At 41.8% G+C, this 25,358-nt stretch overlaps 1 protein-coding gene across 1 annotated transcript; it reads right to left on the bottom strand.

Annotated features, from left to right (window-relative positions):
• Positions 1–1,145: 1,145 nt before the first annotated feature.
• On the bottom strand, positions 1,146–25,185 carry LOC139202648 (centrosome-associated protein 350-like). The gene is made up of 29 exons (XM_070832192.1): positions 25,149–25,185; positions 24,294–25,036; positions 24,020–24,138; positions 22,152–23,194; positions 21,770–21,911; positions 21,368–21,537; positions 21,073–21,250; positions 18,797–18,987; positions 18,301–18,464; positions 17,748–17,858; positions 17,438–17,578; positions 17,112–17,251; positions 16,793–16,900; positions 16,470–16,687; positions 16,078–16,292; positions 15,556–15,834; positions 15,305–15,454; positions 14,954–15,114; positions 11,072–11,319; positions 10,737–10,936; positions 10,292–10,442; positions 9,582–9,742; positions 9,367–9,500; positions 9,207–9,262; positions 7,195–9,089; positions 6,193–6,717; positions 5,523–5,669; positions 5,040–5,162; positions 1,146–4,641 (listed from the first exon to the last, which is right to left on the bottom strand). Exons 1-29 carry the CDS (start codon positions 25,183–25,185, stop codon positions 4,474–4,476), a joined length of 8,118 nt encoding a protein of 2,705 aa, XP_070688293.1. The 3' UTR covers positions 1,146–4,473.
• Positions 25,186–25,358: the final 173 nt, after the last annotated feature.

The following is a 25,358-nucleotide window of genomic DNA, read 5'->3' as shown; positions in this document are numbered from 1 at the left end:
TTAACATAAAAACTATTAGTGAGGGCGTAAAAGTTAACTATTGACCCTGGCCATTACAAATAAACAAACAAACAAATTAATTAATTTAAATAAATAAATAAATCTCCTAAATGATCTCCATGACAACTGAGCAAACTCCCTCCGTCGAGGAAGACCATGAGATTAAAGTTTAAATATCTGGATTATTTTCATTTTCTTATTTATTTTTTCAGGATGTGTTTGTGCCCATATAAAAGCTTTTACTTTCCTCTTAGCTTTCCTTTTCAAATAACTACAACTCCACTCACTATTGGTGGCCGCATAAACTACATGTATATGAGGACTGTGGCTTGTTGATGAAAAATGGGTTTCCTGACTGATATTTCTGGCAAAATAGAAGTGTATTACTCCACATTTTTGATGTAAACAAACCGATACAAGCATTATAAAAGTCTGTGTCTGCATGATAAAACGCTTGTCAATAAGAGCCTTAGCAAGGATTTTAGAAATGCTAAAATTAAAAAAAGCTACATATTTTTCAACACAATACATATTTTTGACTAGCCACCAGTCATTTCCTGGGCATTTATTTAAAGAATAAAAAAAGATTGAACGCAAATAACATGAGTGGCATCTTCTGTACATTTTATTATTACACATGTTGTAGTAGTCTAAAAACAGTCAGATTTTAAGATTTTCATTCTAATAAATCAACCTTAAAAATCCACGAGAAATGTGAATGTTAATAATCATCAAAAAAACATAGAATTCCTTTTGATGTCTTATAATTCCCATGTTCCCAGCAGTGTTACAGTGGACATGCCGGCAGTGTCCTCAGAATAGCTGCTACAGCCCTGAAGTCAATCACTTCTGGAGGAAAGAGCTTCAACTCCCATGCTATTTGAAATAGTATCCTACAGTTTCCTTTTTTTTTTTCAAACATTTGGGTACGTGTTATACCTTTAATGTGACCTGACACATGGTTACACTCTCTCTCACAGCCACATCCAAACACATTACCCTAGATTTGCAGCTCTGAGGAAACCAGCAGACAAATCTCAGCGTCTGCCTGCGGTCACACACCTAACCATTAGGAGGACATTCCTTGGCCTGTTGTCAACACTGCCAGATAAACACTCTGAACCACAACACATTTCAACTCAGCATTCCTTTTGAAACAACGAAAGCTTTATTTACAATTCCAAAGTTCATTTAGTTAACAAATATATACTATGCACATATTTGCAAAGTAAACAGTGTTTATTTTACAACAATCGCGCCGGTTACATTAACAGTGGGTCAGATCAGATTGACAGTATATTTACACCCATAAAAGAATTGTACAAGTCCTGAAGTGCACTTGGCGCACACTCACAGCACATTATTATAAATATTCATAAACATTTCAAAAGCTGAAAAGTGAAATCTAGTCTGACTGGGTTACTTTGATAATCAAATCTTTTGTGCCAATGTTTTAATTCAGTTATTCAAATCGAACTATGCACTCGATTGACATGTAAAGTTTCTCCATCTGCCTGTGAAGAAAACTGATCTCACACCTGCAGATAGAAGCAACTCCATCCAAACAGCCTAAACCCTCTAGAGGATTTATTTTTTTGTACAAACTACAGTTGAAGTCTAAGCTGTTAGGTCCATACGTACAAAGCAATGCATACAACAAAGTACTGCATAGTTACAGAGGGGAGCTTAACTTCCTCCCACATACAATCAATTTTTTATTTTTTAAAAGAGGACAATCCTAGAGGGTTTGCAATAAAGCCTTGCAGAAAGTGTTTCTAAGGTACTAATCATGTCACCATTACAGTTACATATGCCTACAGAGGAGACATACAAGTCTTACAGCATGGAGAGGTCAGTGTCAAATGTTTTTGGTCTTTTTCTACATCATATAATTTACAGTATGAACATACACATCAGTAACGTCAACAGTAGAAAAAAGACTAAGTACTCAGTTTAAGGTCACTTTAGCTCCAAACAGTCAGTGAAGATTAACAAGCTGTCACACAGTTTGTTGGATCAAAGCAGCGCTGACAATGAGGACCTAAGTAAGCCCTTGGATACAGTCCTACATGCTCAGCCTCATCAGCTCGGTGACTCACACTGTGTAGCCTACAGGCTGGAGCCACTGTGTGTGTGTGTGGAGTGTCAACAAACTAGTTCTTGATACAGTTTATCAATTAAATGACTCAACTGTGTCTATATGCACAGATGGAGGAGTGACGTGGACAAGAAGCAGGTAACATCGAGAGTGAGTCGGCAATTCTGTTACCATTACTTACATTTCCTCAGACTGAGGCACTGTAAGAAAAAAAAAAAAAAAAAAAATGCAGGGGAAGGGGGGCTTTAAAAAAACAAAAAGACTTCCTCATCCATGCTTCTATACAGAAAGATTGATAAGGCAGAAATTGAAGTATTGGCAAACCAGTTAGAAGGAGGAACAACCATTTAAGGATCATTTACAAAATGGTAGTATACAGCAGTTGGAAGAGACATTCAAAGAAAATAGGTCCGCAGGATGTTGAGACGTCAACGATTGTTAGAAATCTACAACTCAACTTTAAGAGGCACTTGAACTGAATTTTGAGAAAGACACTGTTGTCTAACCACATCACAGGGCTACATTATGATGGTTGGTTTGAACTTGCTGGTTGTATATATAATTATGCCGCTACATGACTAAGTGTTGTTTTTTTTGTAAGCTTGCTACCTTTACCAGGGCAACTGATGAGGAAAGAAGACAACCATAGGTCACAGGAAGTACAAAGACTGTAAGATAAGTAAGGCTCAAATCCAGCATTTCAGTACGGTCCTATGATGCGATTCTAAAAATATCAAGTCAGGCCTTCTGCCAGTTTCTTGTGTCCCACTTGCATACTGAGCATATATACTCGTTCTGTGTTTGAGTCCATCTGTGTGTTTACACTCAAATAACCAGGTTAAATGTAAACAATGTCAGCAGGGATACTTAACTTAGTTGAAAATTGCAAAAGGTTAATTTAGAGCACAGAAAAAACCTGCGAGTCACTGGACAAGCATTTATAAGAGATGGTTTTATATTTGTAGACAGTGATCGCCTTCAAAATACTAGAGTACAAGTATGAAAGTGGGACACGGATTGTGTTGACCAACTGTACAGATGGGGCCACAAGAAAAGTCATACAGTTTCAGTTAATTAACACTACAACATTTAAATATTAAAACCCCCCCAGCCCATGTTTTTTTTTCTGGTTTCAATAGCATTCGTTAAACCTCCTACATAATATATTGCCATGTTCACATTCACAACTCTGTTTGTGCTTTTTACAGTTTCATTAGATGTTAAAATCTGTTCTCTATATGTTGACAAGATCATTTACAATTCAAAATGTTCCTTACTCCTGTAATCATACATTTTCACACAATAAATAATATCATCATGGAGGCAAAATGTTTCAAACAATATCTAACCTCCGTGACGTTTTAATACAGCGCGGTCTGACAATATTTGATCAGTGACACATTTCATGAGTTTCTGTCCTCCAGCACATTGGATTTCAAATTCAAAGAGGATAAAAGATCCTGGTTCCACTGGGTGAGGCATTGGATTTCCTCCAACTTAAAGACAATGCAACAGGCCAGTGATGCCTAAAGCAGCCAAAGCAAACATGCAGTTTTAGGGCCAAGCAGTGATTAGCTGAGTCAGTCACCTGACCTCACTCCAACAGAGTACGTGCTCTACACCAGACTGCCAGCAAAATGTCCTGGAAATGAGGAAGTGAAACTGGACTCCAGTTTACAGGTGAAAATTGCTGCAGTGCCAGTGGGTAGTGAGCGCTGGTTATCCACAATCAACAGCTAAATGTTTTACCTCATGGTTTACTTTCGATGCACTGGATTACAAAACCAACATAAGTGTCACTCTCAAAACACTTATGGACTACGCTGTATATTTTTTAAATCTGCTTCTCTAAAACAATTTTGAATCCACATATACATTTACTTTAGGATTTAATACAAAATTTAACAACCTACTTTTGTTACAGATAGATTTTATATTTCAGTTCTGTATGGAACAATTAACTTAGCAGCATTAATGGACTTTAAAAGCTAACAAATGGCACAGTCCATCCCATCAAAACCCACTCATTCTCAAACTGGCATTTACAAAAAGGACCAGTCCAGGAGGTGAGAACTGAGACTAAATGGTGTTAAGGTTTAAGAAGGCTGGATTGCTCGAGAGGCATTTTGTGTGTAAAACAAATAGTCCTATAACACTACAGTTAGCTGAAGCAAATCCAGCAAATTAATGTAATAGGAATAAGTAGGAGTTGTTTAGCTGAGAGGTAACGCTGGGACTGAAGGCATCTGAGGGCTGCGGTTGGCACATCAGCTGGTGGAAGACCGAGCGGCGGTGGGTTAGCTGGAGTTCACTGGGGTGAGGAAAGACTGGGATTGAGCTAGAGGTTGTAGTTTAAAATCTAAGCAGGAAAGTTGTCAGGAGAGGGTGTCTCTTTTGGCCCTCTTGTCATAGATTAGCGTCAGCACGTTTGCAGTGTCCTTCAGCAAAGCATCAAAGATGCTGTCTGCCAGCTGCATCTTGACAAACAGCTCGTCTTCGTCGTAATTGACCCACTGGGCCTCCTCTTCATGGAGTTCCTGAACCTGAGAGACGAACAGGGTCAACTACTGTTGCACAGTGACTAACATCAGCTGTTCTACTTCACTGTACTTCACTGTAGTCTTAAATTTAAATGTGTCAAACCTAAAAATTCATAATCTTAAAATTTTACAAAGCTGTTGTTTCCATCTAGAACAAATTAATGAACTGATTCTGTATTGTCTGATCAAATGAGGTCACACAGAACTTTCAAATTTAAAGAGAAAAAGCACAAATGCAAAAATTTGATTAGTAAAAGTTATATAAGAAATAAATGGAGAGATCTTGAACATATGGGTTACAAACACCTGCGATATATTATTCTGCCCTCGTCAAAGGAAAATAAATACTTGCTAAAATCACCAACAAAAAGAACTGTCAGACATTTAATTTTGCGACCTACCAGTATGTGATCGACTCTGTCCCGCTTCTTTCTGCCAAATTTGAGCATCTTCTGCCAGTCAGTCTTCTGGTTCTGATCTTTTGTCAGACCATACAGTTTCAATACTTCTGCTGTGATGAATTCCTGGTATACAGTGTAAAACAAAAACATACCATGTCATCACGTGTGTGAGGCATTACATTGAATATGAATTTCTGTGACTGTAAAGAATTTGATAAATGCACTTCATAAAATTTGCTGACAGCAAAGTGAAATAACAAAGCTCGAGTGTGATGTCTGTTCACACTTCCAGTCAGTTTGGAAGATAACAAACCACTAAAGTTTCAACTATACTAATAAAATCCTAGTTGCTTTTTAGTAGGGCAACTCCAATATTAACATATAGTAGGACTAAGTATTGAGGCTGCCTGGCTTTGTGAGGTACTTTCCAGACTTATAAATGTAGCAGCTCTGTCTGTTGGGGGCAGGTCTGCAGTGCTGTACCTGGATTTTGGTGATGTCTCCTGATGTCTTTACTCTGTGGAAGAACGAGGACTTGACTCGACGTGGTTTAACCCACTGAGGCTGGTCCGCGTTGGGGTCCTCAGCATACATCTCCTGAAGCATCTCCCACGTCAGGTCGTACACGGCCTGGGGAGTGATGAAGAGTAATGACATACCAGGGCTTAAATGTGTAATCTTAAATAAAACGGAGCTTAAAGTTGCTGTAGATGAGTTTCTCAGGTTGAGTAATCCCATGTCAGGTGACTATAAGTGTGTGAGATAAGATGTCAGTATTACTGCTCAACAGCTCTAGCATCTCATTCAAAGCAAAGCATCTATTGACCAACTGAGGTGATATCTGGCGCAAGTCACCAGCAGTTTTCACAGTTGTGAAGTCTTGAAAAGTTACGACACTAATCAGAGAGGAATCTGCTGAATAATGGGAACTCATTTAACCTCAACGAACTCACTCAGACTAAGTGCTGCCTAGAAGACTACACTGAGCGCCCAGTTGCTGTTGGCTGCACTAGGGGAATGGAAAGAAAGTTAAGGATACCCGTCTTCCTTGCAATGTGGTTTTGTAATAAGCATGCATTAAGTTTTGACAGGACTATCTGTATGTTTGTCTTCGCTATATAGACTTGTTTGTTTCGATGTTTCTCCTTTTCACCTTTCTGTAGCTGTGGATGCAGAGGGCGTCCTGGTCCTGGCTGCTGGCCTCTTTACCCATATACTCTTGTGAAGGTTTGGGCTTTGGTAGTTGTGCAAAGGTCAATGCTCTCTCCTTCCCCAGGCCACAGCTCTCCCAGATATCCCGAGTGGCAGCATGGACCATCTTCTCCACCTCTGTGGCTGAGTGGGGCACCACCATGGCAGGCTGCTCGGGTAGTTTGGGGGGCAGGGGGAGAGGCAGCTCAGGTCTAGGTGGAGTCTTTACCTGCTGTTCCCCAGCTGGTGATGAGACCAGCCCCCCCAGGGGTGCTCCTGCTGATGAGCCAGATCTCCCCAGCCTTGCCTCTTCCTCTCTCTGTTTCTCTTTGAGTCTCTGTTGTTCTTTACGGGAGCTGAGGCCAAAGTCCTCATCAAACCAGTCCTGATCATCACCTAGCTCATCTAGCAGTTCACGGCTCAGTTCCAGCTCTGCTAGGCGCTTGACGAGCTCCTCTTGACCGCTGGCCCCCAACACTGGACTCTCCTGTTGTGAAAAAGTACAGGAAAATTGAATTTTATGCTTTCTTCCAGATTTAGATAAGAAAGCTTCCGTAAGTATGAATATCTAAACACAAAATGACAGAACAAGTCCCATTACAAGTCATAGTTTTACACTTTTGATCTAGTCTTAAAAAGGAATATGCTGTCTTTCTGATGTTTCAGACACAAAACGTTTTCAGCAAAGACCACCAAGCTCAATAACGTCTGTCAACATAAAGTTGGACTTTGGCTGAACACAGAAAAACAACGGTTCTCCAGGTAAAATCAATAACTACTGTTTATCAGTAACTTGATTATATTGCTGATGTTTCCCCACAATGGGAATTCCACAGTTCAATCATATACAGCACGATCACATTTTAAATGTTTTTGCTCACTGACGGTGACATTTTGATTCATATGACAAAATATTGTAATTTTTTATTAACGGGTTACTTAAGAATCAGAAACATACACTCACCGGTCGGTTACACAACTCTGGAGAAGACAGCTCCTCTTTTTCTGTAGGAAGGAAGAAGGGTAGACCATCTTTTTGCTTCACTGAGATGATCCACTCTTCTTCAACATTTTCATTTAACAGGTCTCCATTCATCTGGTTGGCAGCTTCTATCTTCTGCTCTTTAGTCTTTTTAATTTCAGCAAACTGCTTCATTGCATCTGTCATAAAGTTGTTGAGGAGCTTGTCGACAAATGTGTCTAGCAAGTCTCCGTCCCTCTGTTCTCCCTCATTATCCCCGATATCTGTGGTAAGATCCACGGGAGTAAACTGGTTTTGTGAGTCTACGTCTTCTCTCTGAACAAGGGTAGTCGTCTCCTTCTCACTGAGGCCAATCTTGTCCATGTCAGAGATGAGGAGGGTGTTTGGTGCATCTTCAAAATCCAAAATTATGTCTCTAGTGTTTCCATTAGAAATGGGATGTCTGGATTCTTTGAACTGCTGCAAATTGAGGTGGGATTCAGCCTTGTGACCAGACTCATCTGCTACCTTATTATCTCCAGAACCATGTACTTTATGAGATATTTGTTCATTTTTACTCTTCTGATTTTCTTGCTTTTGGGATTTGTCCTTGTCTGTTTTACGTTTATGCCCACCTTTATCTGACAGGTCATCGAAGAATGAGTCCTCCTCTTCTGTGGTGTCTATGTAGATCTCAAACTTGTCTGGCAGGTGTGTGATCTTGTCTGGAGGAGCAAAGATACCGTGGCACTCATCACACACAAAGTATACCACCCCATCGTAAGTGCCATTGTTGCTCCCCTCAGACTTATCCAACTCCACACCAGCCCAGAAGCCATTAGCAAAGCTGGTTAGACCTTTGAATCTCAGAGTGCCGGGCTGAACACCACCAACGAGAACCCGATCTCCGATGTTGAAAGATGACATTTCATCTACAACAGGAGAGAGAGGGGTCTGCAAAGGAGAGATGGTTGGCGAGTGGCTGGAATTAACAATGTCCTTGCTGTCATGCTTGGAGTCTTCTGTTTGGTTATGAAGATCTAGCAGTCTTCCAGATTGGCGGCTACCTCTACTAGTCTCTGAATGTTGACTCAGTTCTTCACCTATTTCCTCCTCTACCTCCTCATCCTGGCTGTCATCTGGTGTGGCTCTGCTAGGGGAGTCCTTTCCTGAGCCCTTGATCTCAGTAGGGGAGAGAGGCTTGGAAATATTACGCTCATCCCTGGGTGAAGAATCCACTGATGACTCAAAATCATCACGATAACCATCAGCTACAGGAGAAGAGGCCTCGACATCCCTTACGGGCGCCTCTTTCTTTGAAGAGAAGGCAACCGAGTCAGGTGAGCAGGAATGGTTACTGGAGCTGTAGCTTGGATGTGGTGAGGTTTTGAGGGCCATTGCAGCTGAATGTGACATACTAGAGGCAATAATATTAGGTTTTACAGCTTCCTCAGCTTCAGATGTTTCCCTTGTCTTTACTTGTTTGTTTTGTTCTAGGCTGACAGATGGAGAATATTGATGTTCTTCGCTCGTGGAGGAGGAAACGTGTTTAGACGTAGACAGCTTCTCCTGGGAGTCAGGTCTGTCTTCCTTTTCAAGTCTGAGAAGAAGTTCAGATTGTTGATTGCTGATGGCGCTTACTTCCACCTCCAGCTCTTCGTGAATGTCAGATCTTTGATAAGACACAGCGTTCTCATCCACGGACTCAATCATCTGTGCCTGGGCTTCCTTAGAGGAAGGTCTGAAAAGAGCCTCTGTGGACAGGTGGCTCCTCGGTCCTGTGGTTGGACACTCTGGGCTCCCATGCACTGGGGTTGGAGTGACTGTTGGCAGCTCCTCATCAGACAGTTCTTCAGGCACTGATGTGGATCTACTAAGATCAGGCTGAGAAAGGGCATCTGTCATAGTGGAAAAATGAACATCACGTTTGAAAATTGGAACAACCACGTCAAAACATGTTTTAAAATAATAAAGTAAATAATGTATATATTAGTTATAATAAGTGTAACACTCACTGTGATCTAATGATGCATCACTTTGCTTCCTTTCAGAGGTTTTGCTGGTTTCAGATCTGAGAAAGAGGGATTTGGTTTTAATTAATCACCTTTACTGATTCATATTACTGTATAAAATATATTGGTAGGAGAGTGTCATTTTTTCAGATGTTTTTGGTACCTTTGAGCAGGTGGTTTAATACTGGACTGCTCTGCGATTGAGGTGTGATCTTTGATTTGCGACCTTGTATCAGATGTTGAGTCTGACTCCTTGTTCAGTTCTGCCTTAGTTTTCTCGATGAAGTTGTCATAGCTCTGAAAACACACGGAAAAATAACAGTTACGACATGGATGAATCAGCTTATATGATACATGAACAAATGCACAAATACATACCTCCAGTTGTTTAAGTAGGCTGGCCTCTTGTGCCTTCAGGCGCTCCTTGTGCCTCTTCTTCTGCTCCTTCTTCAGCTGGTAGGCCATAAACTTTCGTTTTCTGAGTTCTTCCTTCAGGGCCTTGATACGACTCTCTATGTCACTCTGGTCTGAAATGGGCTCTGAGGGCATATTTAGATGATAAATCACAGTTAGAATGTGAAACCAGTGCCAGACCCCTGATTAACAAAATGTAATCCAACTTTGTGCACACTAAAACGCCAAGTCCAATTCTTTGGAGATTAGTGTACATTTTCTTTACCAAGAATGTGTTAAGTTCATTTTGTGCGTATTTATTTGGCCTGTATGCAAGGAACAAACAGTCTAACAAAGATTAAAGGTTTAAACAGTGGCCTGAAAATGAATGACACACATTCTGCTACAATACTAGGCCAGCAAAACTGTCTTCGGTTCTGTGATAACTAAGTGCAATGCAAAGTGTCCTCTGCTTCTATCCCACAGCTAAGCAGGTTAGGTATCAGGGAAGTGCTTGCATAATGTATTCCTGGCAGCATCACATTATGTCTGAGTACACAGTGCCAGCAATATAGCTGCATTGTATAGCTCTCTCTGCTTCCCTCATACCTTCTCTGAGGACTATCAGGAACTATAACACACCCCAAAAATATTACATACTCAGTGTATGAGTGTTGAGTCGTTGGGTAACTCACCAGCCTGCGTGGCCATTGGGGGGTCAGTTGGCTGAGTGCGGGCCTGGTTGGTGGTCCGGGAGGAGGAGCGAAGCTGCATCTTGGTTTTGCTGCTGCCATCTGAAGGAGAGGCTGAAGGGCTCTGAATGCTTTTAAATGGAGACTGAAGAGACTAAACAGGAGGAGGAGGAGGGGAAGAGAAAGGAAAATTACTTCAGGATATAACAACAGTCGCATAGACTGATGGAGATGTTCCTGGATTAATATTTTATATGAACAGTAAAACTAACAAATACGTACTAATCCCTTGTGTGTCTCTAACGCACAATAAAGCGGTGTGTATTTCAATAGTCAAATAAAGTTTTGAAGTAGTTACATCTATGCTCAAAATGAACTCAACTATCATTAAAGTGGTGGGAAGACACGCTGAATTACAACAAAGGATAATAAACACATGTATGCGTACTTGTCTGCTAGGTGACTGGGAAGCTGAAGTGAAGTCCTGGGTGTAATTTGCGGGGCTGCTCTGGACAGAGGCCAAAGGCGTTTCTGGGATTGATGCAAATGGGACTGAAGATGGGCTTCCGGGTTGCTGGGACCCCAGTCCCTCTGTGTGTATACTGGATTCAGGTGTCACTGAGGAACAATCGCCTTCACTCACATACTCTGAAAACATGTCAAACAGATAAACATTAAGTCATCTTTAATTGTCCAGTTTGATTTTAACCAAATGTAAAATATACCCTTTTTTGCCTTTGACTTTAAATCTGGCAAAAACTAGCCAGGATCAGGTTGCTTCACCTTTCTCACTGTCAGTTCTGGGCTCTGAGCTTTGACGGTGACTGGAGCTGGGGCTAAGGGCAGAGGTCTTTTTATGATCCTCTGCAATGCCCTTGTCCGGAGGTGTTTGTCTGTCCCATACAGCCAGGGCCTCTTTTTCCATCCTACGGACCTCTGCCTCCTCCTTGTCCAGCCGCTCTTTCCACTGCAGCAGCTCTTCGGCATGATGGCGCCTCTGCATTAGCTGCTGCTCCCGCTTTGTCAGGAACCTGGGGTGGGGAAGGGTGCGTAAGAATGAAGGGGAAAAAAGAATGGTGATATGAGGAAGGGGTGGAAGAAGAGATTGAAGAGGGAGATTGTAAATGATGGTCGGAGGATGTGGGGTGGTAGTGATGAGGGAGAGAAGAGAAGCATGACAAAGACATTCAGCACAAGGAATATCAAATATAACATCGCAGAAGCAAGCAAAACCCAAGTCACCTGGACATTCAAATATCACTGCAAACTCACCTCAAACCTCCTGTCCAACATTCAGAAGCAAACACACACGTACACACCCATTACATGCTTTACTCATTTCTTTCCATGGAATAACCCTCCAAATAAAATAGTGTACAAGCACCCATCAAATAAACAAGCATAAAGTGAAGATATGTCACTTAGGAGAAAAGAAGAGCAGGAAAATAACAGTGAGGATGTCAGATTCATGCATCAGACTGAGTGCTGATTGGGTTGAGTGCTGATTGGGTGCGGTCATACACCTGAAACACCTGTACTCCCCTAACCAATGAGGAAAATGAGACTTGAACACAAGAGTTCTTATGTCTTGCAAAGCCAACAGAATTTGTAATTCTAACATCCAAATTACACCGAGTCTCTTATATATACATATCTCTGCAGAGGCAGACACACAGATTAAAATAATAAAATAAAGTGCAGTAAGGTATAGCTGTTGTGTAATGTGGTCTCCCACAGCTATGGGTGCCATTACAGTGCAGTATTATTTAGCCTTGATCTAATTTAGAGGCCTTTCTCTTGACCTAATGTATACTGATGACAAGGCAGATACTGACGAACCAGACTGGGGGGCAGTTCTTTTAGTGGCTTCCCAAACTCTATTATAGCCAATGGCCATCTGTACTTATTATCTCATCCTATGCAACAGTTACCTAATAAAGAGGGCTAGTTAAGATTTACTGGGCTCATTAATGAGATAGACCACTCAATCTCTGGTCTGTTCTCTGCAAAAGTCCTTTACTTCCATGTCACAGTGTGGTTTAATCTCAAAACATTTTGTATTAGCAGCCACAATATGAAGGACACTGAAAAGAGATGCACTGTATCATTCATTCAATAGGCAAGAAGGAAAGAAGGGCAGAGACAAAGTCAAAACACCACAGAAATCTGTGAAATCCCAGTACAGAGTCTGAGATTCCCACTCATCAAGGAAGGCTCCTATTAAAATAAACATAACCTTTAACCTTCACAAAAATCAATTTATATAACCTCTAATATTCTCTATGTAACCACCGTTTTGTTTCAAATATCGCCACAACCATTGTCTTTAAGCATACACTAATGAGAGTAAATTTGGTGCCTGACTAACAGTACAAATACTAAAAACTAGCATAAAAATTGTATTATATTCACAGTGAAGTTGTCAAAAGGTTAGCTTATTTCAGCAAGGCAGCTTTCCTTGGGGACTTTTCAAGCTTCCACTCAAACTCCTAGCCCAACAAAATCCATCCTGAAAAAATTAATTAAAAAAAAAAAAAAAAAAAAAAGCCAAAACAAACCAACAAATCCAATCAATCATCATTCACCGTCCCACCCCTACAAGGTCCCAGTGCCAGTGGATGAACACAAGCATGTTCCATGGGGTGGGGTGGGTGAGGCAGGGCAGGGCTATATGGAGGTGCTGGGAAGAGGTAGAGAGCACAGTACAGTACCTGACCAACTGGTTGTAGATAAAGAGCTGGAATTTAGGGTGGAGGTTGGGAAGACAGACACTGAGGGAGGCCCAGTGGTGGGCCGTGAACACAGAGAAGAAGTAGTGGACAGGAGAACAGTGTCTACAACACACAAGCACGCGACAGACAAAGTCAAGAGAGTCACACACACATGGGTATGTTAACACACAGAGACACACAGAGACACACAGAGACAGACACAGACAGACACAGACAGACACAGACAGACACAGACAGACACAGACAGACACAGACAGACACAGACAGACACAGACAGACAGACACAGACAGACAGACACAGACAGACACACACACACACAATGTAACAGAGGGAAACATGGAGGAGGAAAGACAAGTAGAGAGAAAGGGAGAGAGAAGACCGATATGAGAAAATGTGGTTTTATTGCACCCAATGTGTGAGTCAGTCTGGTTTCTATTAGAAAACGGTTACTTTCAAAAAGATTTTTAAGGGATAACGTTAACAGTTGTTCAGCTAGCGTGTGGGCATCAAGTGTGGGGGGTTGGCTGTGAGTTTGATGACTGCCAAACCTGCTAATGAAAGAGGTTAAATTATACTCATCAGTAACCCTGATTCTTAAACAAATTACAGCCTGAGGTAAAAGTTACAGCCTTAGATGACGTGGTTAGAAATTTGTTAGTATGTTGTGCTATGAGGAGTAGCGGGACAGCAGTAATAGGGCATGAAAGGAGGAGAGGAAAGAGATAACTGGTAGTTTATCAAAAAGGATAGCAAGCAAGCAAGCCAGTTAACACATAATCAGACAGAAACAGTTTTGTGTATTTGTTAGGTCCTCCTAATCCCTTATTTTGCAGTGATCTAAACCTAATTTTTGTGACTTTTTACTTCATACTGTGTTAAAAATTAAGAGGAACACAAGCAAATCAAAATTGTTTTTCTAGTCTAAATCTAAACAATTATAGACCTTAAAAATGAAATGCTACCATAGAAGATTGGCCTGTGAATTATAGCCCTGTTATAAATCCTGAACACTAGAACAATTAACCCACTTGTTGGAGCTACTTGGTCATGAGAAGCTCCCCAATCACCTGATCAAAGCTGTTAGCCAAGTCTAAAACCTTGGAGGACCTACAGGAACTCCAAGCACATGTAGTTACTTTTCTACACAAAAGGCATTGGGCGTAATAAAACTGATGGAATGCACAACTTATGTTTGTGTTATCTGGGAAGGAATTATTGTTGCAATTCTGTTGCAGTATTACGAATACAGAGTGTTAAAATCATCTAAGACTGTCTAATATTGTCTGATGTTCTTGTCTTACAACATTTGCTGTTAAGGGGGGCATTACAGCAGACTGCATGGATTCTTGTCTCGTTCAGAGGGAGAAGAACATGGAGCATGCTTATCTTCACATCCACACATTCACGCATCTACATCATTTAAGACAGCAAAGGAAAAATGGCACGCACTGGTTAGTTTTCATTAGGTTGGTTGCTTGTTAAAGTAACGACCCTATTTAAAGAATTGGAAAGTTTCTGACTTTTATGACTTGTAATGGTACAGAGCACCACTTAATGTATTCACTTAGTTATTCAGCTGTGAAACATATCGAGAAGACTTGAACAATTTGTATAAAAGCCCTACTTCAGGTGTAAACTGTTCAGCAGTGTTAAAGAAGAAAATAGCAGTAACCAATCGAAGGTCTCCGATTGTGACCAGGTGCGAGAATAAAAATAAAAACTACCACATTTTTTCTTGGTTTTAATCTACATTCCTACCAGTCGAAGTACAAAAGAACCAAACGTCAAGGGAAAAGGCAACAGGACACACCTACAGTAAGTATTGTTTAAATGCAAATGAGTGAGCATAACCTTTAATATTTCAGACATCGTCACATTATCAGTAAGCAGAGAGAACCCAAATATTCTATGAAATTAAATGAAAATATTTACTTCTCGTCCATGTGAGAGCGCATCTTCTTCAGCTTCTGCATGATGCTGCTAGTCTCACTTCCAGAAATGGAGAGTGAGGGAGAAGGGCTGCGGATATCCTCAGCATGTCTCATGTTGGGGGAGGCTGCTTCAGAGACAGGGGTTTCTGACACAGGAGTCTCCTGCAGGATGGATGAATGGACATGCAAACAGGCCAAGTATTGCAAAAGCCACTAAAAAAAAAGGTTTTCTTTCATGATTCCATTAAGATTTTACTCCTGTAGAACAAACAATACTGAAAAGAAACCCCTTAAATGTATCTTTTCCACCATTAAGGCTGTAATGGTGATTAGTGACTGTTGCACTACTTACAGGTAGCGCTTCACCTCCAGCACACTTCAGACGCTCCTTCAGTCTGAGTGTAGAGTTTCTCATCCGCTCAATCTCCTCCTGCTGCTTCAGCAACAGCTGCCTTTCCTTCCTGGCTGCTTTGTTGGCCTCCTGAAGTCGCTTGATCTCAGCCTGTGGACATGAGTACAGCAGGAGAGAAAGTTGGTTAATTAATATTGGCTAAGATCTCAATATATCCCAAAGCTCGATTGTCACCTAATACCATTACGTACCTGTTCCTGCTGCAGTTTCATCAGAAGTCCCCTCTGTTTCTTCCGGATGGGTGGCATTTTGTCATCTTCTCCCTTGTCCCTCAGCCTCTTTTTCTGGTGCTCTAACCATGCCAGCTCAGTTCTGGTCTTTTCTTTAAGAGCTTTCTGGCGAAGACGCAGCAGAGAGCTCTGGTGCTGCAGTCTTACCTCCTCGTCCTTCATGTACTGACGCACCATGTCCATGGTGAACTGGGAAAAGCTGTCCTGCCCTCTAGAAAAGGGCATGTTTGCGTCCTGAGACTGCAAGAGAACAAAAGGTGAAAAGGTTGAGGTTAGACTGTGTTGACAAAAGAGATTCACAGCAAGAGATAAGTTAAAGGGAAAGTAGATAAAAGAGAAATCAAAGGAAAACAGTGGAAATAATGACATTGTAATTATGTACATAAGACGGGACAAAAACAGTCAAACTAAATGCTCAATAACGAATATACAAGCAAACTAATAAACCATTGATTTGTTATGATGACTACGCTGCCCTCTCACCTTTAATACATTATGCGTTTCTGAAACCAATGTTGTGTTGTGATTGGCTCCATCATCCTCCGACTCCTCATGGTGGCGGGACTTCTTCTCCTTGGTTCCACGGCGGTGCGCTTCAGATGGCAGCAGAGAGCGGAAGGAGCGTTCTTCTATCTCATCCTCTGTCATGGACTCATCAAACTTGAGAGAGTACTCTGTTGCCACTGATGTACTGTCTGCTGGAGGGTCAAAAATAACATAAGCTCACTGTACGCTTCCAATTTTTAGGTGCCACATTTGTGGGACTGTGTGTACAAACATGGTTCTAATACAGATTAAATGATATATATACGGTTTCATATGCTCCCTGACTAATATAACAGCATGTAAACTTTTGTCTTCTTGCTGTCTGATACCTTTCTCATCCACCACGGAGGGGATGCTGTCACTGCAGAGGGAGTCATTTGCTGCTGTAAGAACTTCCTCTTCTATGGAGGTGCTGCCTGCATCCCTCTCTGTCCTGTCTTCAGCGTGCCCCTTCCTCCATTTCCCCTCTGCTGCTCCTTTTTTCGTCCATTCTCTGGGGTCTGAGGAGACAAGTGACGGGCTATGGTGGCTGCTCGAGTCTGCTCCACTGAGGAAAAAGACAAAAACAGATAAAGTTTCTCTTTAGATTTCTTTTTCCAAAATCTAATGGAAAACAGTGAAATGAGCGCTACATGAGAGGCCTGACTGGTACCTGAGGTCGGGTCTTTTGAAGGATAGAGAGTCAGAGTGACTATGGCTGTTCAGTGAAGACAAGGGTTCCTCAGGCCTGGTCCTTCTGCTTGACACCTCGCTCTGGTAGCTGTAAGACAGCATGCAGAAGAGACTTAAGCATTTACTAATGAGGGATGAATGTATCTGATCTAAAAGTTTATCATCCTTTGACTGATGACAAAAGGCCCCTTTGTCGGTGGCAATTTAAATTGTCATTAATTTAATTCACAAAGTAAATGATGAAAGACAGTAGGCAGTGTAAATGATCAGTTTGTTCACAAAAGTTTTTTTTAGTTTACCTGTCAGAGTCAGTTTTTTCCTGATGCTGCTTTGAATAGGAGCTCTGCTGATTTTTCTCCTCGTCCAACTTGGAAGAATCAGTAGCAACAGGGGGGACAGCCACAGCTCCTGCCATCTGCGACTGTGCCAATTCTGTCATCTAACAGACAAGAACACAATGTACAGATCAAATGTTTAATTTGATGAATCTTACACTGGATACTATGCTTTCCTCCTCTGCATTTATTGTTATTTCTTTACTGAAACTCAACAATCAATCAGCTTTTGTTACAAATTGAAGACACAGGCTGTTTTCCAGGTAGAGAGGAGGGCGGTGATTGCTAACCTCCTTGATGTGTCGGGCAGCGTCGGCTGTGTACCGTGCTGCCTCAGCCTGTTGACTCATCATCTTTGTAGCTGCCTCCTGGAGGCCCTCCAAAGTCTGCTTTTGAGTTCCTGCCAAGGTTTCCTGCAGTTCTATATGAGCCTGGATAAAACACAGAAAAATAAAAAGCACTCATACCTTAGGATTCAATCAGTGAGGAAGCAAACACTAAAGTTAACGTGTACAAATTCTCATATGTCTTGTGCTATTGAGAGTAAAATAGCTGGTGAAGTGCATGCTCATGTATGCACGCGTGTGTGTGTAGTTGTACCCTGGCCACTCTTTGCCTGTTTTCCTCCAGCTGTAGCTGTGTCTCTAGGGCTTCCCTTTCAGTCTTGATCTTCAGCTCATGGATCTCCCGCTCATGCAGATGCTGCTTGGCCTGCAGGGTCAAAGTTCAGAGAGTGAGTCAATACAGTCCATCAATACAGACATTAGTGAGGTAGTAAGTCACTGAAATTTATGGAGGCCAAAAAAGCTTTAAATATTTATCAAGAAAATTTTATGCAGTAAAAATGAATATCACTCCCTGATAATCAAAATTATTGGGGATTAAAAGCCATGTGTTATTCAGATTTGTTTGGTACATTATGTCAGCTGCAGATGGCTGTATAAAAGGCTGTACAAAAATTGTCAAATCAGCGCTGTTTATGAAAGCTAAAGAGGGGACTATGGAAGCCACATGTAATTTAATTTCAACTGTTTGATTATAAAACTAGTTCTGATGTGTAAACACTAAAGACGCAGCTAAACACGTGACAGAACTTCTATGTCGTCCTTATCTACAGACTTTCTTTAGTCTCAGCAACAAACCCTGTCATCACCTTGAGCATCTGGGTCAATGACACACTCTCGTGCTGAGCCATAGATACACCCATCAGCCTCTCCACGTCCCCCAGTTGTCGAACCGACTCCTCAATGGACTCCAGGTAGTGGAGCTCGGCTGCCATACGCTGCTGCAAGACAGCAGGGGAGTACTGCAGCTCACCTAGAAGAAAGAAAGGGCGGATAGGGTAAAAGAGAGATTAATAAAAAGGAGATGCTGCTGCAGTGTGGCACTTTGGTTTTCCACTCCTTAGACTTATTCATGAATCACTTTATTCTCAAAACACTTTACATTTGTACAGCAATGACTTCAGTTAGGCTAGCGAGAAGTAATGACAAAAGGTCAAACATGGTGCATTCATGCCTTAAAAATATTTCTATATATGGCACAGTGGAATTCCTTTTTTGTTTGCATACTATCAAACTTTTTCAAATAAAGTTGCTTCCCAACACACAACATTTGTTATCTATTATATTAATATGAGTTTTATTTACCTGTGGTCTTGATTTCTGCTCTACTGCTGCGAGCTGTGGTGCATGTGTTTGGGATATTTGCCCCCAGAGATCCACTTCTCACAGGCTCACTAGGACAGTCTGCTCCTGGAGGAGAACCAGCGTCTGGAGAGCCAGAGGGAGAAGCCCGTTTGGGTCTGGCTGCAGAAGACTTCTTGGTGTCAAGTCCCAAACTAAAAATGCATTTAGAAAAAGAAAAAAAGAATTAAGAAAGGAAGAAAACAGCACATGAGAGTAGTTAATGAAAGAGCACATTCTGCTGTGAGGCCAGAGGAAATTTCCTATAAAGTCAGGGTTTGTATAGATTTTTAAGAGTAAAATTCACTCACTTTTCAAGCACTTTCAAGGTACCTCAAACAAAATTTACAGACTCTTGGGGCCTTTATCATCACATCTGAATTGTTACAATAAATGGAATTGCAAAAAATAAAGTTTACAGAATTCTTTTATACCCACAGAAATCAATGTATGTTGTCATACTTGTATTGTTAATTTTGATTATGATTATAATCTGGTGTAAGGCGCCAGTAGAAAACAAACATAATGACCAGATGGTTTAATTTAAAGCAATAATAGATTTTTGGTTTACACACAATTTTCAGTAGAGATAAATTCAGGAATATTTATAACCTTAAACATTAAGCATTTTTCATACTTGTAAGACTTTGTAATATCAGTGTAAAGTGGACACATTTGTAGCATTAAGGTTGACATGCTTTGGTGCATAGTACCAGAGTTAAACTGATCACATTACAAGATGTTTTTAAAACCATATATTAGGACATTTTCCACATATTTCTTTAATTGCTTTTTGAAAGCATTCTAAAATAGATTTTAAAAGCATATGCATGAAAGTGGGATTTTTCAAGCTTGAAGTTTGAACAGAGGAGCAGGCTGACTGAATGATAAAGAAAGAGGGGGCCCCTGCAAACCCTAGAACTGACTGCGGCAGCATAACCCTGCTGTGAGAGGCCCAGACTATGAATGGCTATATTGTGCTTCTCAGAGATGATCAGAGGCCAAGGGCGATGTCTAAAGAGATCAGGATACACTCTACTTTCCCCATTAAGGATAGTAGACAGAGGCACCATTTTTCTCCAAGGATAAGACTTAACTTATATCATAATACAACATCACCATGATCTCAATGAAAATATTTAGCCGTTATATCAGAAACAGATTTGAGATAGTTTCTGTCACATTTAGTCGCCACAGCAACCTGCTTTGTGAGTGGCACTAAGAAAGACACAATCCCATCTAAATGTTATGCCTTTATTACGTACTGTACATAGGCTCCACAGAGTGGCAGGAATCTTCCACCTGGGCTACAGAGCACCATTATAGGGCTCAAATGTCACTACTGGGCACTCAGATTGAGAGAAAAAAAACCTCCTTTCCTTTGGCAGCGGTCCCAAGCTGTGGTGAAGCTGGCTGACCCGACCAACCTCCTTGCAGGCCCCAAAAACAAAATAACCAGTGTTTTCTGTCTTGTGTTGAACTGCTGCCTCTTCCTGTTGCTGGGCACTATGCGGCTGCTAAAACCCTTAGGCCCTCAACAGAACAGCAAGCCACAAGACTGTTTAGACTGGCAGCCTCAACTAGGGCTCTTTAAGTGTAGTTTAGTAATTAGTCATGCCCAGATAAATTAACCTTTGAGTAATTACAGTAGTGCAGACCTGTTTGTAGAGGTTAGTGGAGGTAGTAGAGTAGTAGAGGTTTTTGAGAGATGACCCAGTGCTGAAAAGATCTCATTCATCCCTGAGTGCATTATTCCATTTTAGTTTAACCTGGATATATTTGGGGAATTAAACCTTTTGTCATCCAGGCTAAAAAGAAAACCATTGTTCCAACCATTGTGATAAATCAAAAACGCAACAGATCAAAACATACATTCAAGCTGAGACCGTAAAAGCAGCATCGTTAACCAACATAAAAATCTCCCAGTTCAAGCCAGCAGCACCTCCACTCTTCCCACAAAGCAGTGTTGCACAGTTACTGAAAACCAGGAAGGAAGGAAATACCAGAGACAACTGCATGTGTGGGTAATTTGAACTTGTGGGAACACCAATCACCATCTATTCACCTCTCCGATACGACTGCACATTCTCTTCAATTTGATATGTTAGAGATGCTGTTAACTGAAAACAGCTCATAGTGGAACATCTCAGGTGGAAAGTTTGTTTTAAATTTTACAGCCCTTGACTAAAGCCAAAAGGTATCAAACCTCCATATTAATGTAGTCTGCGAATAATCATTACCTTTGGGGAGACGTTTCACCTAAAGTGTCATTTGAGTGGACACTCCTGTCCTGGCTGTGGGGGGAGCTTTTGTCTGAGCCCCTCTTCCTGGAGTCAGAGGATAATGCCTCTGAGGGAGGTGTACAGGATCTCCTTTGCTCTTCCACCAGAGTGGCATCACTCTGGTCTGATGCAGTGCCTGCAAAGGAATGCAGAAGTTATACTGTGCAGCAGACACATTTTGGACTGAAAAAATACATCATTTAGCCAGCATTTAAATCATACCCGGAAATTATGCAAAAATATTCATTCTCACCTCTTTTTCTGGCAGAATGCTTGGAAAAGGGTGAGGAGCGAGATGCTGACCCAGAGGAAAGATGCGGTGAATGAACAGATGAGTGAAAGGATGAATGGTGCGAACTGATGCCTCCTGTGCTTCTCTCATAAGGAGACCTCCTCATCAGCTCCTCAAAATGACTGTTCATGCTAACAGAGAAGGGAGAAAGACATATGATCAAATCACTTTTTAAACTAAAATTCAGGATCTGTGACACAACATAAAGAACGTACATGTAGAAAACATTATGTGGAATGAACATGGGATAATCTGCTGGGTGAATCTGTCTAAGGGCATTTGCTGCATGACCTTTCTATTTGTGTAACATGAACGCCATCCAGTGGACACTTGAAGAACTAATGTCCACTTTATTTCTCTTACCTGTGGGAATTGGAGCCTCTCTTTAACTGGCCACTGGCTCCGCTGCTGTGTGATGAAACAAAGTCATCTTCATAGACAGCGGCGTCTACAGGGATATTTCCAGAGTGCAAAGAATGGGCAGAGGGAGAGCTCCTCTCACTCACTATAGGACATGGTGGAGACAGAAATGAGAAGAGGAGAAATATTTATGATTTCATTTAAATATTATCTTGCCCTACTGACTGACTGCCATTTTGTTTTGCTGTTAGCCACAAATGCAAAAATTCACATTAAAGGAATAAATGAATTAAATAAATAAATGAAACAAATTAAGTTATCATCTAGAGTGGAAAACTGGACTTTGACATGTCTTTAGTGGAAAAGTACTCGTATGTGAACTAACCTTTAGCATGGCCATGAAGGTTCTTAGTGAAAATGTTGATTACGCTGAGAGGGCTTCCTTTGTTCAGCTCCTCCCAGGCTGCTTTGCTGCCATCATGCTGCGCAAAGGGTGAGTTGAGGGCCGAGCACCTTGCTGCCTCACTCTGAAACTCGGACAAACGTTGGTAATCCAGTCTTTGACCCGCACGGTAGTCCACTGTCTCCAGGCGATCTGCTGGTCGAGGTACACGATTGTTGGAGGGGTGAGACGGGCTTACCTCATCCTCAGAAAAACTCCCTTCACTCAGAAGAGGACCCTCACTGATGGAACCGGCACTTGAGTCGTGAAGATCTGTCCAGTGCTTATCCTTGCCCTCTGTCAATCCATATCCTCTCCTTTGAGCCACTTTATCCATTCTCTCCACCTTTTCCAAGCCATTGGCCAGCTTCCTCCTTTCATGTGTATAACTGTTGAGAACGGGCCCACTTACATCAGCAGAAGTTGCTTGTGGATTGGTCATATTTGTGTGTGTGCCTCTCTTTTCTTTTTGTCCCTTGATGGCATGCAGATTGCCTGCTCCAGGAAGAGCTGTACCATTGTATGAACTATAGCCTGTGCTGGTCAAAATCCTCTGGATCCTCAACGGCACATCGTGATTTTCTGTGGCAGCAGTTTCATCCCAGCATCCGTCGTCAAAATTAGCATGAAGTGGCCTAGGAGCCAAAATAGGATCCACATCCATTGACGTTGCTGTACCGTAGTTGATGCCCTCCCCAGCAAGCTTCCGTGCCTCACTTTCTATACGGTTGGAGAGGGATGCGGCTGTGGCCTTCAGGGCCTCAATGCGGGACATCTTGGACCGGGATCTGTTGGAAGGTGCTGTGGCTGGCCGCTGGGTTTGCTGGATGTCACTTGCTGCGACCTCAGTCTCCAGCCTGAGAAGCTGAGAGAGGAGACGGTCACCAAAAGGGGCTAGTGCAATGCTGCTGGGACCAGTCGCAGGTCGAACAGCTGGGCTCAGGCGGTCAGGAAGCAACGAGGCAACTCCAACATCCAGATCGTTTCTGCAATAGGGAGAGCAACAATGAATGGAGAAGTTAAGAGAAGAGAGAAATGTTGTAAACAGCTTACTTTAAAACAATGATGAACTTAACCGATGCAAGTGTATTCATTATGCTTGCTACTCAAGAAAGCAAACGAGGTTTTCATTTTAAATGTTCAAAATGTCCACAGACAAGATATTTACGGTCATTCTGGGCATTCAGAGTACTGTATCGACATTTCTTCTACAATACCATGCAAAACATGTGTACGCTACAATATGATTTTTGAATGAATGTATTCATCTGCCTGATTTGTAATTGTTCATTGTAAAAGAAAAGACTAATGAACAGAAGAGAGCTTATACAGTAACTAGATGGAAATCTATAAATTAACTACTAAATAATTAATAAATACTTACTAAATAGACACAGAAAGAGGATTATCAGTATTACTATTATTATTACATACCCTCATCTTTATTTCTTGTCAATTATCTGAGATGTTTGTTCATGCTTCTAAAACGGGATCAGTCACTGTAAAAGCCCTGGACTATTTTTCTTTCATCCTGTACTATAAACGCAGAGCAACAAGGCTTCTGGGGCACTTGCAAGAAAACAAAAAAAAAACATCATTTGGGAACAATCAGTTACTGTGTTCGATGTGTCAGGTGATTCCCTTGAATTTATCGCCTTGTTGTGTCCCAGAGATACCAGAATGTGTATGCTGTGTAGAGAGTTATTTGTTGCTTATCTGTGTCAATACATCTCAGTGTAGGATATTTGTTACTCTGGAGAGTGATGCAGGTGACCAGGGAGGTTTGTCTTCATGCATGTGCATGTGCGTACCTGGATAAAGGAGGAGGTGGCTGATCAGTCAAAGACCGGTCACTGCTGGAGGGGCTCTGTGGTGCCTCTAGCCTTTTGTTCTCTTTGTCCGACTCTCCTGAGGGCTGGTACATGGGTCTCTGTGGCAGGACACATGTTAACACGTCAGAAATTCATCATGTTCTTTTTACATATGGGATCATATGATTAATTCACTTCCCCATGTTAATAATTCTATCCATTGCAGCTTTGATATATAAATAAAGTGACCATGTTTCATACGCATGTATAATACCATTTGACTAGAAGGAGCAGCAGGTTGTGTCTGTGTGGCCTCCTCGCCCAGCTGGGCCTCCTCCATCAGCAGTTTGTTGTAGGTCTCCTGCAGTCGTTTTTGTACAGGGGCCACAGGTGTGTCGCTGGGAAGAGCAGCTGTTTTAGCCACTTCTCTTTGCTTCTTGTAGAGTTCCTGCAATCTCTGGTTTCTACGCTCCGCCTCCTCCCTCAGTGCCCTCTTCTCTTCGGCCTGACGCCTCTTTCTTTCCTCTTGTTGCCTAGAAATGTACTGACGAACGGTATCTGCATCATAGTGTCGCTTTTTGTGGCCTGTGTCTGTGGTGTCCGAAGTCTCTGGTCGGTGTGTAGTGGGGCTGGCACTGCGGCAGCCCCTTGAGGAGCTACCTGTTGCCGTAGTAGTTCCCCAAGCGGACACCGGAGTCCTTGTTCGTGACCCAGATCCCCCTCTGCCTCTCCTACCACTGCTTCCACCTCGGGATCTTTGTCGGGCCCTCTCCTCCCTCTCAGCTGCTTTGCACTCCAGCTGAAGGTCATCAAGTATCCCCTGGATGTCTGCTGACAACAGGTCTGTGCTTACAGCCACTGGGGCCTTGTCCTGAGCTGCAGATGAGGGGGTAGATGTAGTTGTGGAGTGGCTTTTGGAGTGGCCCTGGATTCCACTATGAGGCCTTTCTGTGCTGTTATGTCGGGATTGTGGATTTGATTCTGAGCGTGGGTCTGAACTGGAGCGGTGATGATAGGCTGATGAACATTTACAGAAAGGCAAAATGTTAGTTAGTAACTGGTAAAAAACGAAACAATGGAACAAACATATACTACCATACACACACTGCTAAATCATTTTAATGCTTACCTAAGAGTTTTAAGTGGAAGCTAGGTTGATAAAACATTGAAAATTTCAAATGAGCTTTTACGATTCACAATTAGACTTATACGTTTGTGACAAGTCTTTAAATTTTCAACTAGTATTTCGCTATAATATCCTATCCCTGTTTTTCTGTTTGTATATATAATCAATATCTGTAAAAAAAAAAAAAAAGGTTTGTCACAGATCCAAAAACAC

The sequence above is a fragment of the Pempheris klunzingeri genome, chromosome 6 (genome assembly GCF_042242105.1).
Source record: "Pempheris klunzingeri isolate RE-2024b chromosome 6, fPemKlu1.hap1, whole genome shotgun sequence".
Taxonomy (NCBI): Eukaryota; Metazoa; Chordata; class Actinopteri; order Acropomatiformes; family Pempheridae; genus Pempheris; species Pempheris klunzingeri.
Note: the sequence above shows the minus strand (reverse complement) of the source record. Positions and strands in the feature narration are given on the sequence as shown.

What these genes read in the sequence shown, in the direction of transcription:
- LOC139202648 (XM_070832192.1), bottom strand. Translation starts at nt 25,185, where the DNA reads ATGTTTTATCAACCTAGCTTCCACTTAAAACTCTTAG. An exon ending in AGAGGCTCCAATTCCCACAG is followed by an intron (nt 21,538 to 21,769) that starts GTAAGAGAAATA and finishes CTTCTCTGTTAG; the next exon opens with CATGAACAGTCATTTTGAGG. An exon ending in AAACGCATAATGTATTAAAG is followed by an intron (nt 15,835 to 16,077) that starts GTGAGAGGGCAG and finishes GTTCTCTTGCAG; the next exon opens with TCTCAGGACGCAAACATGCC.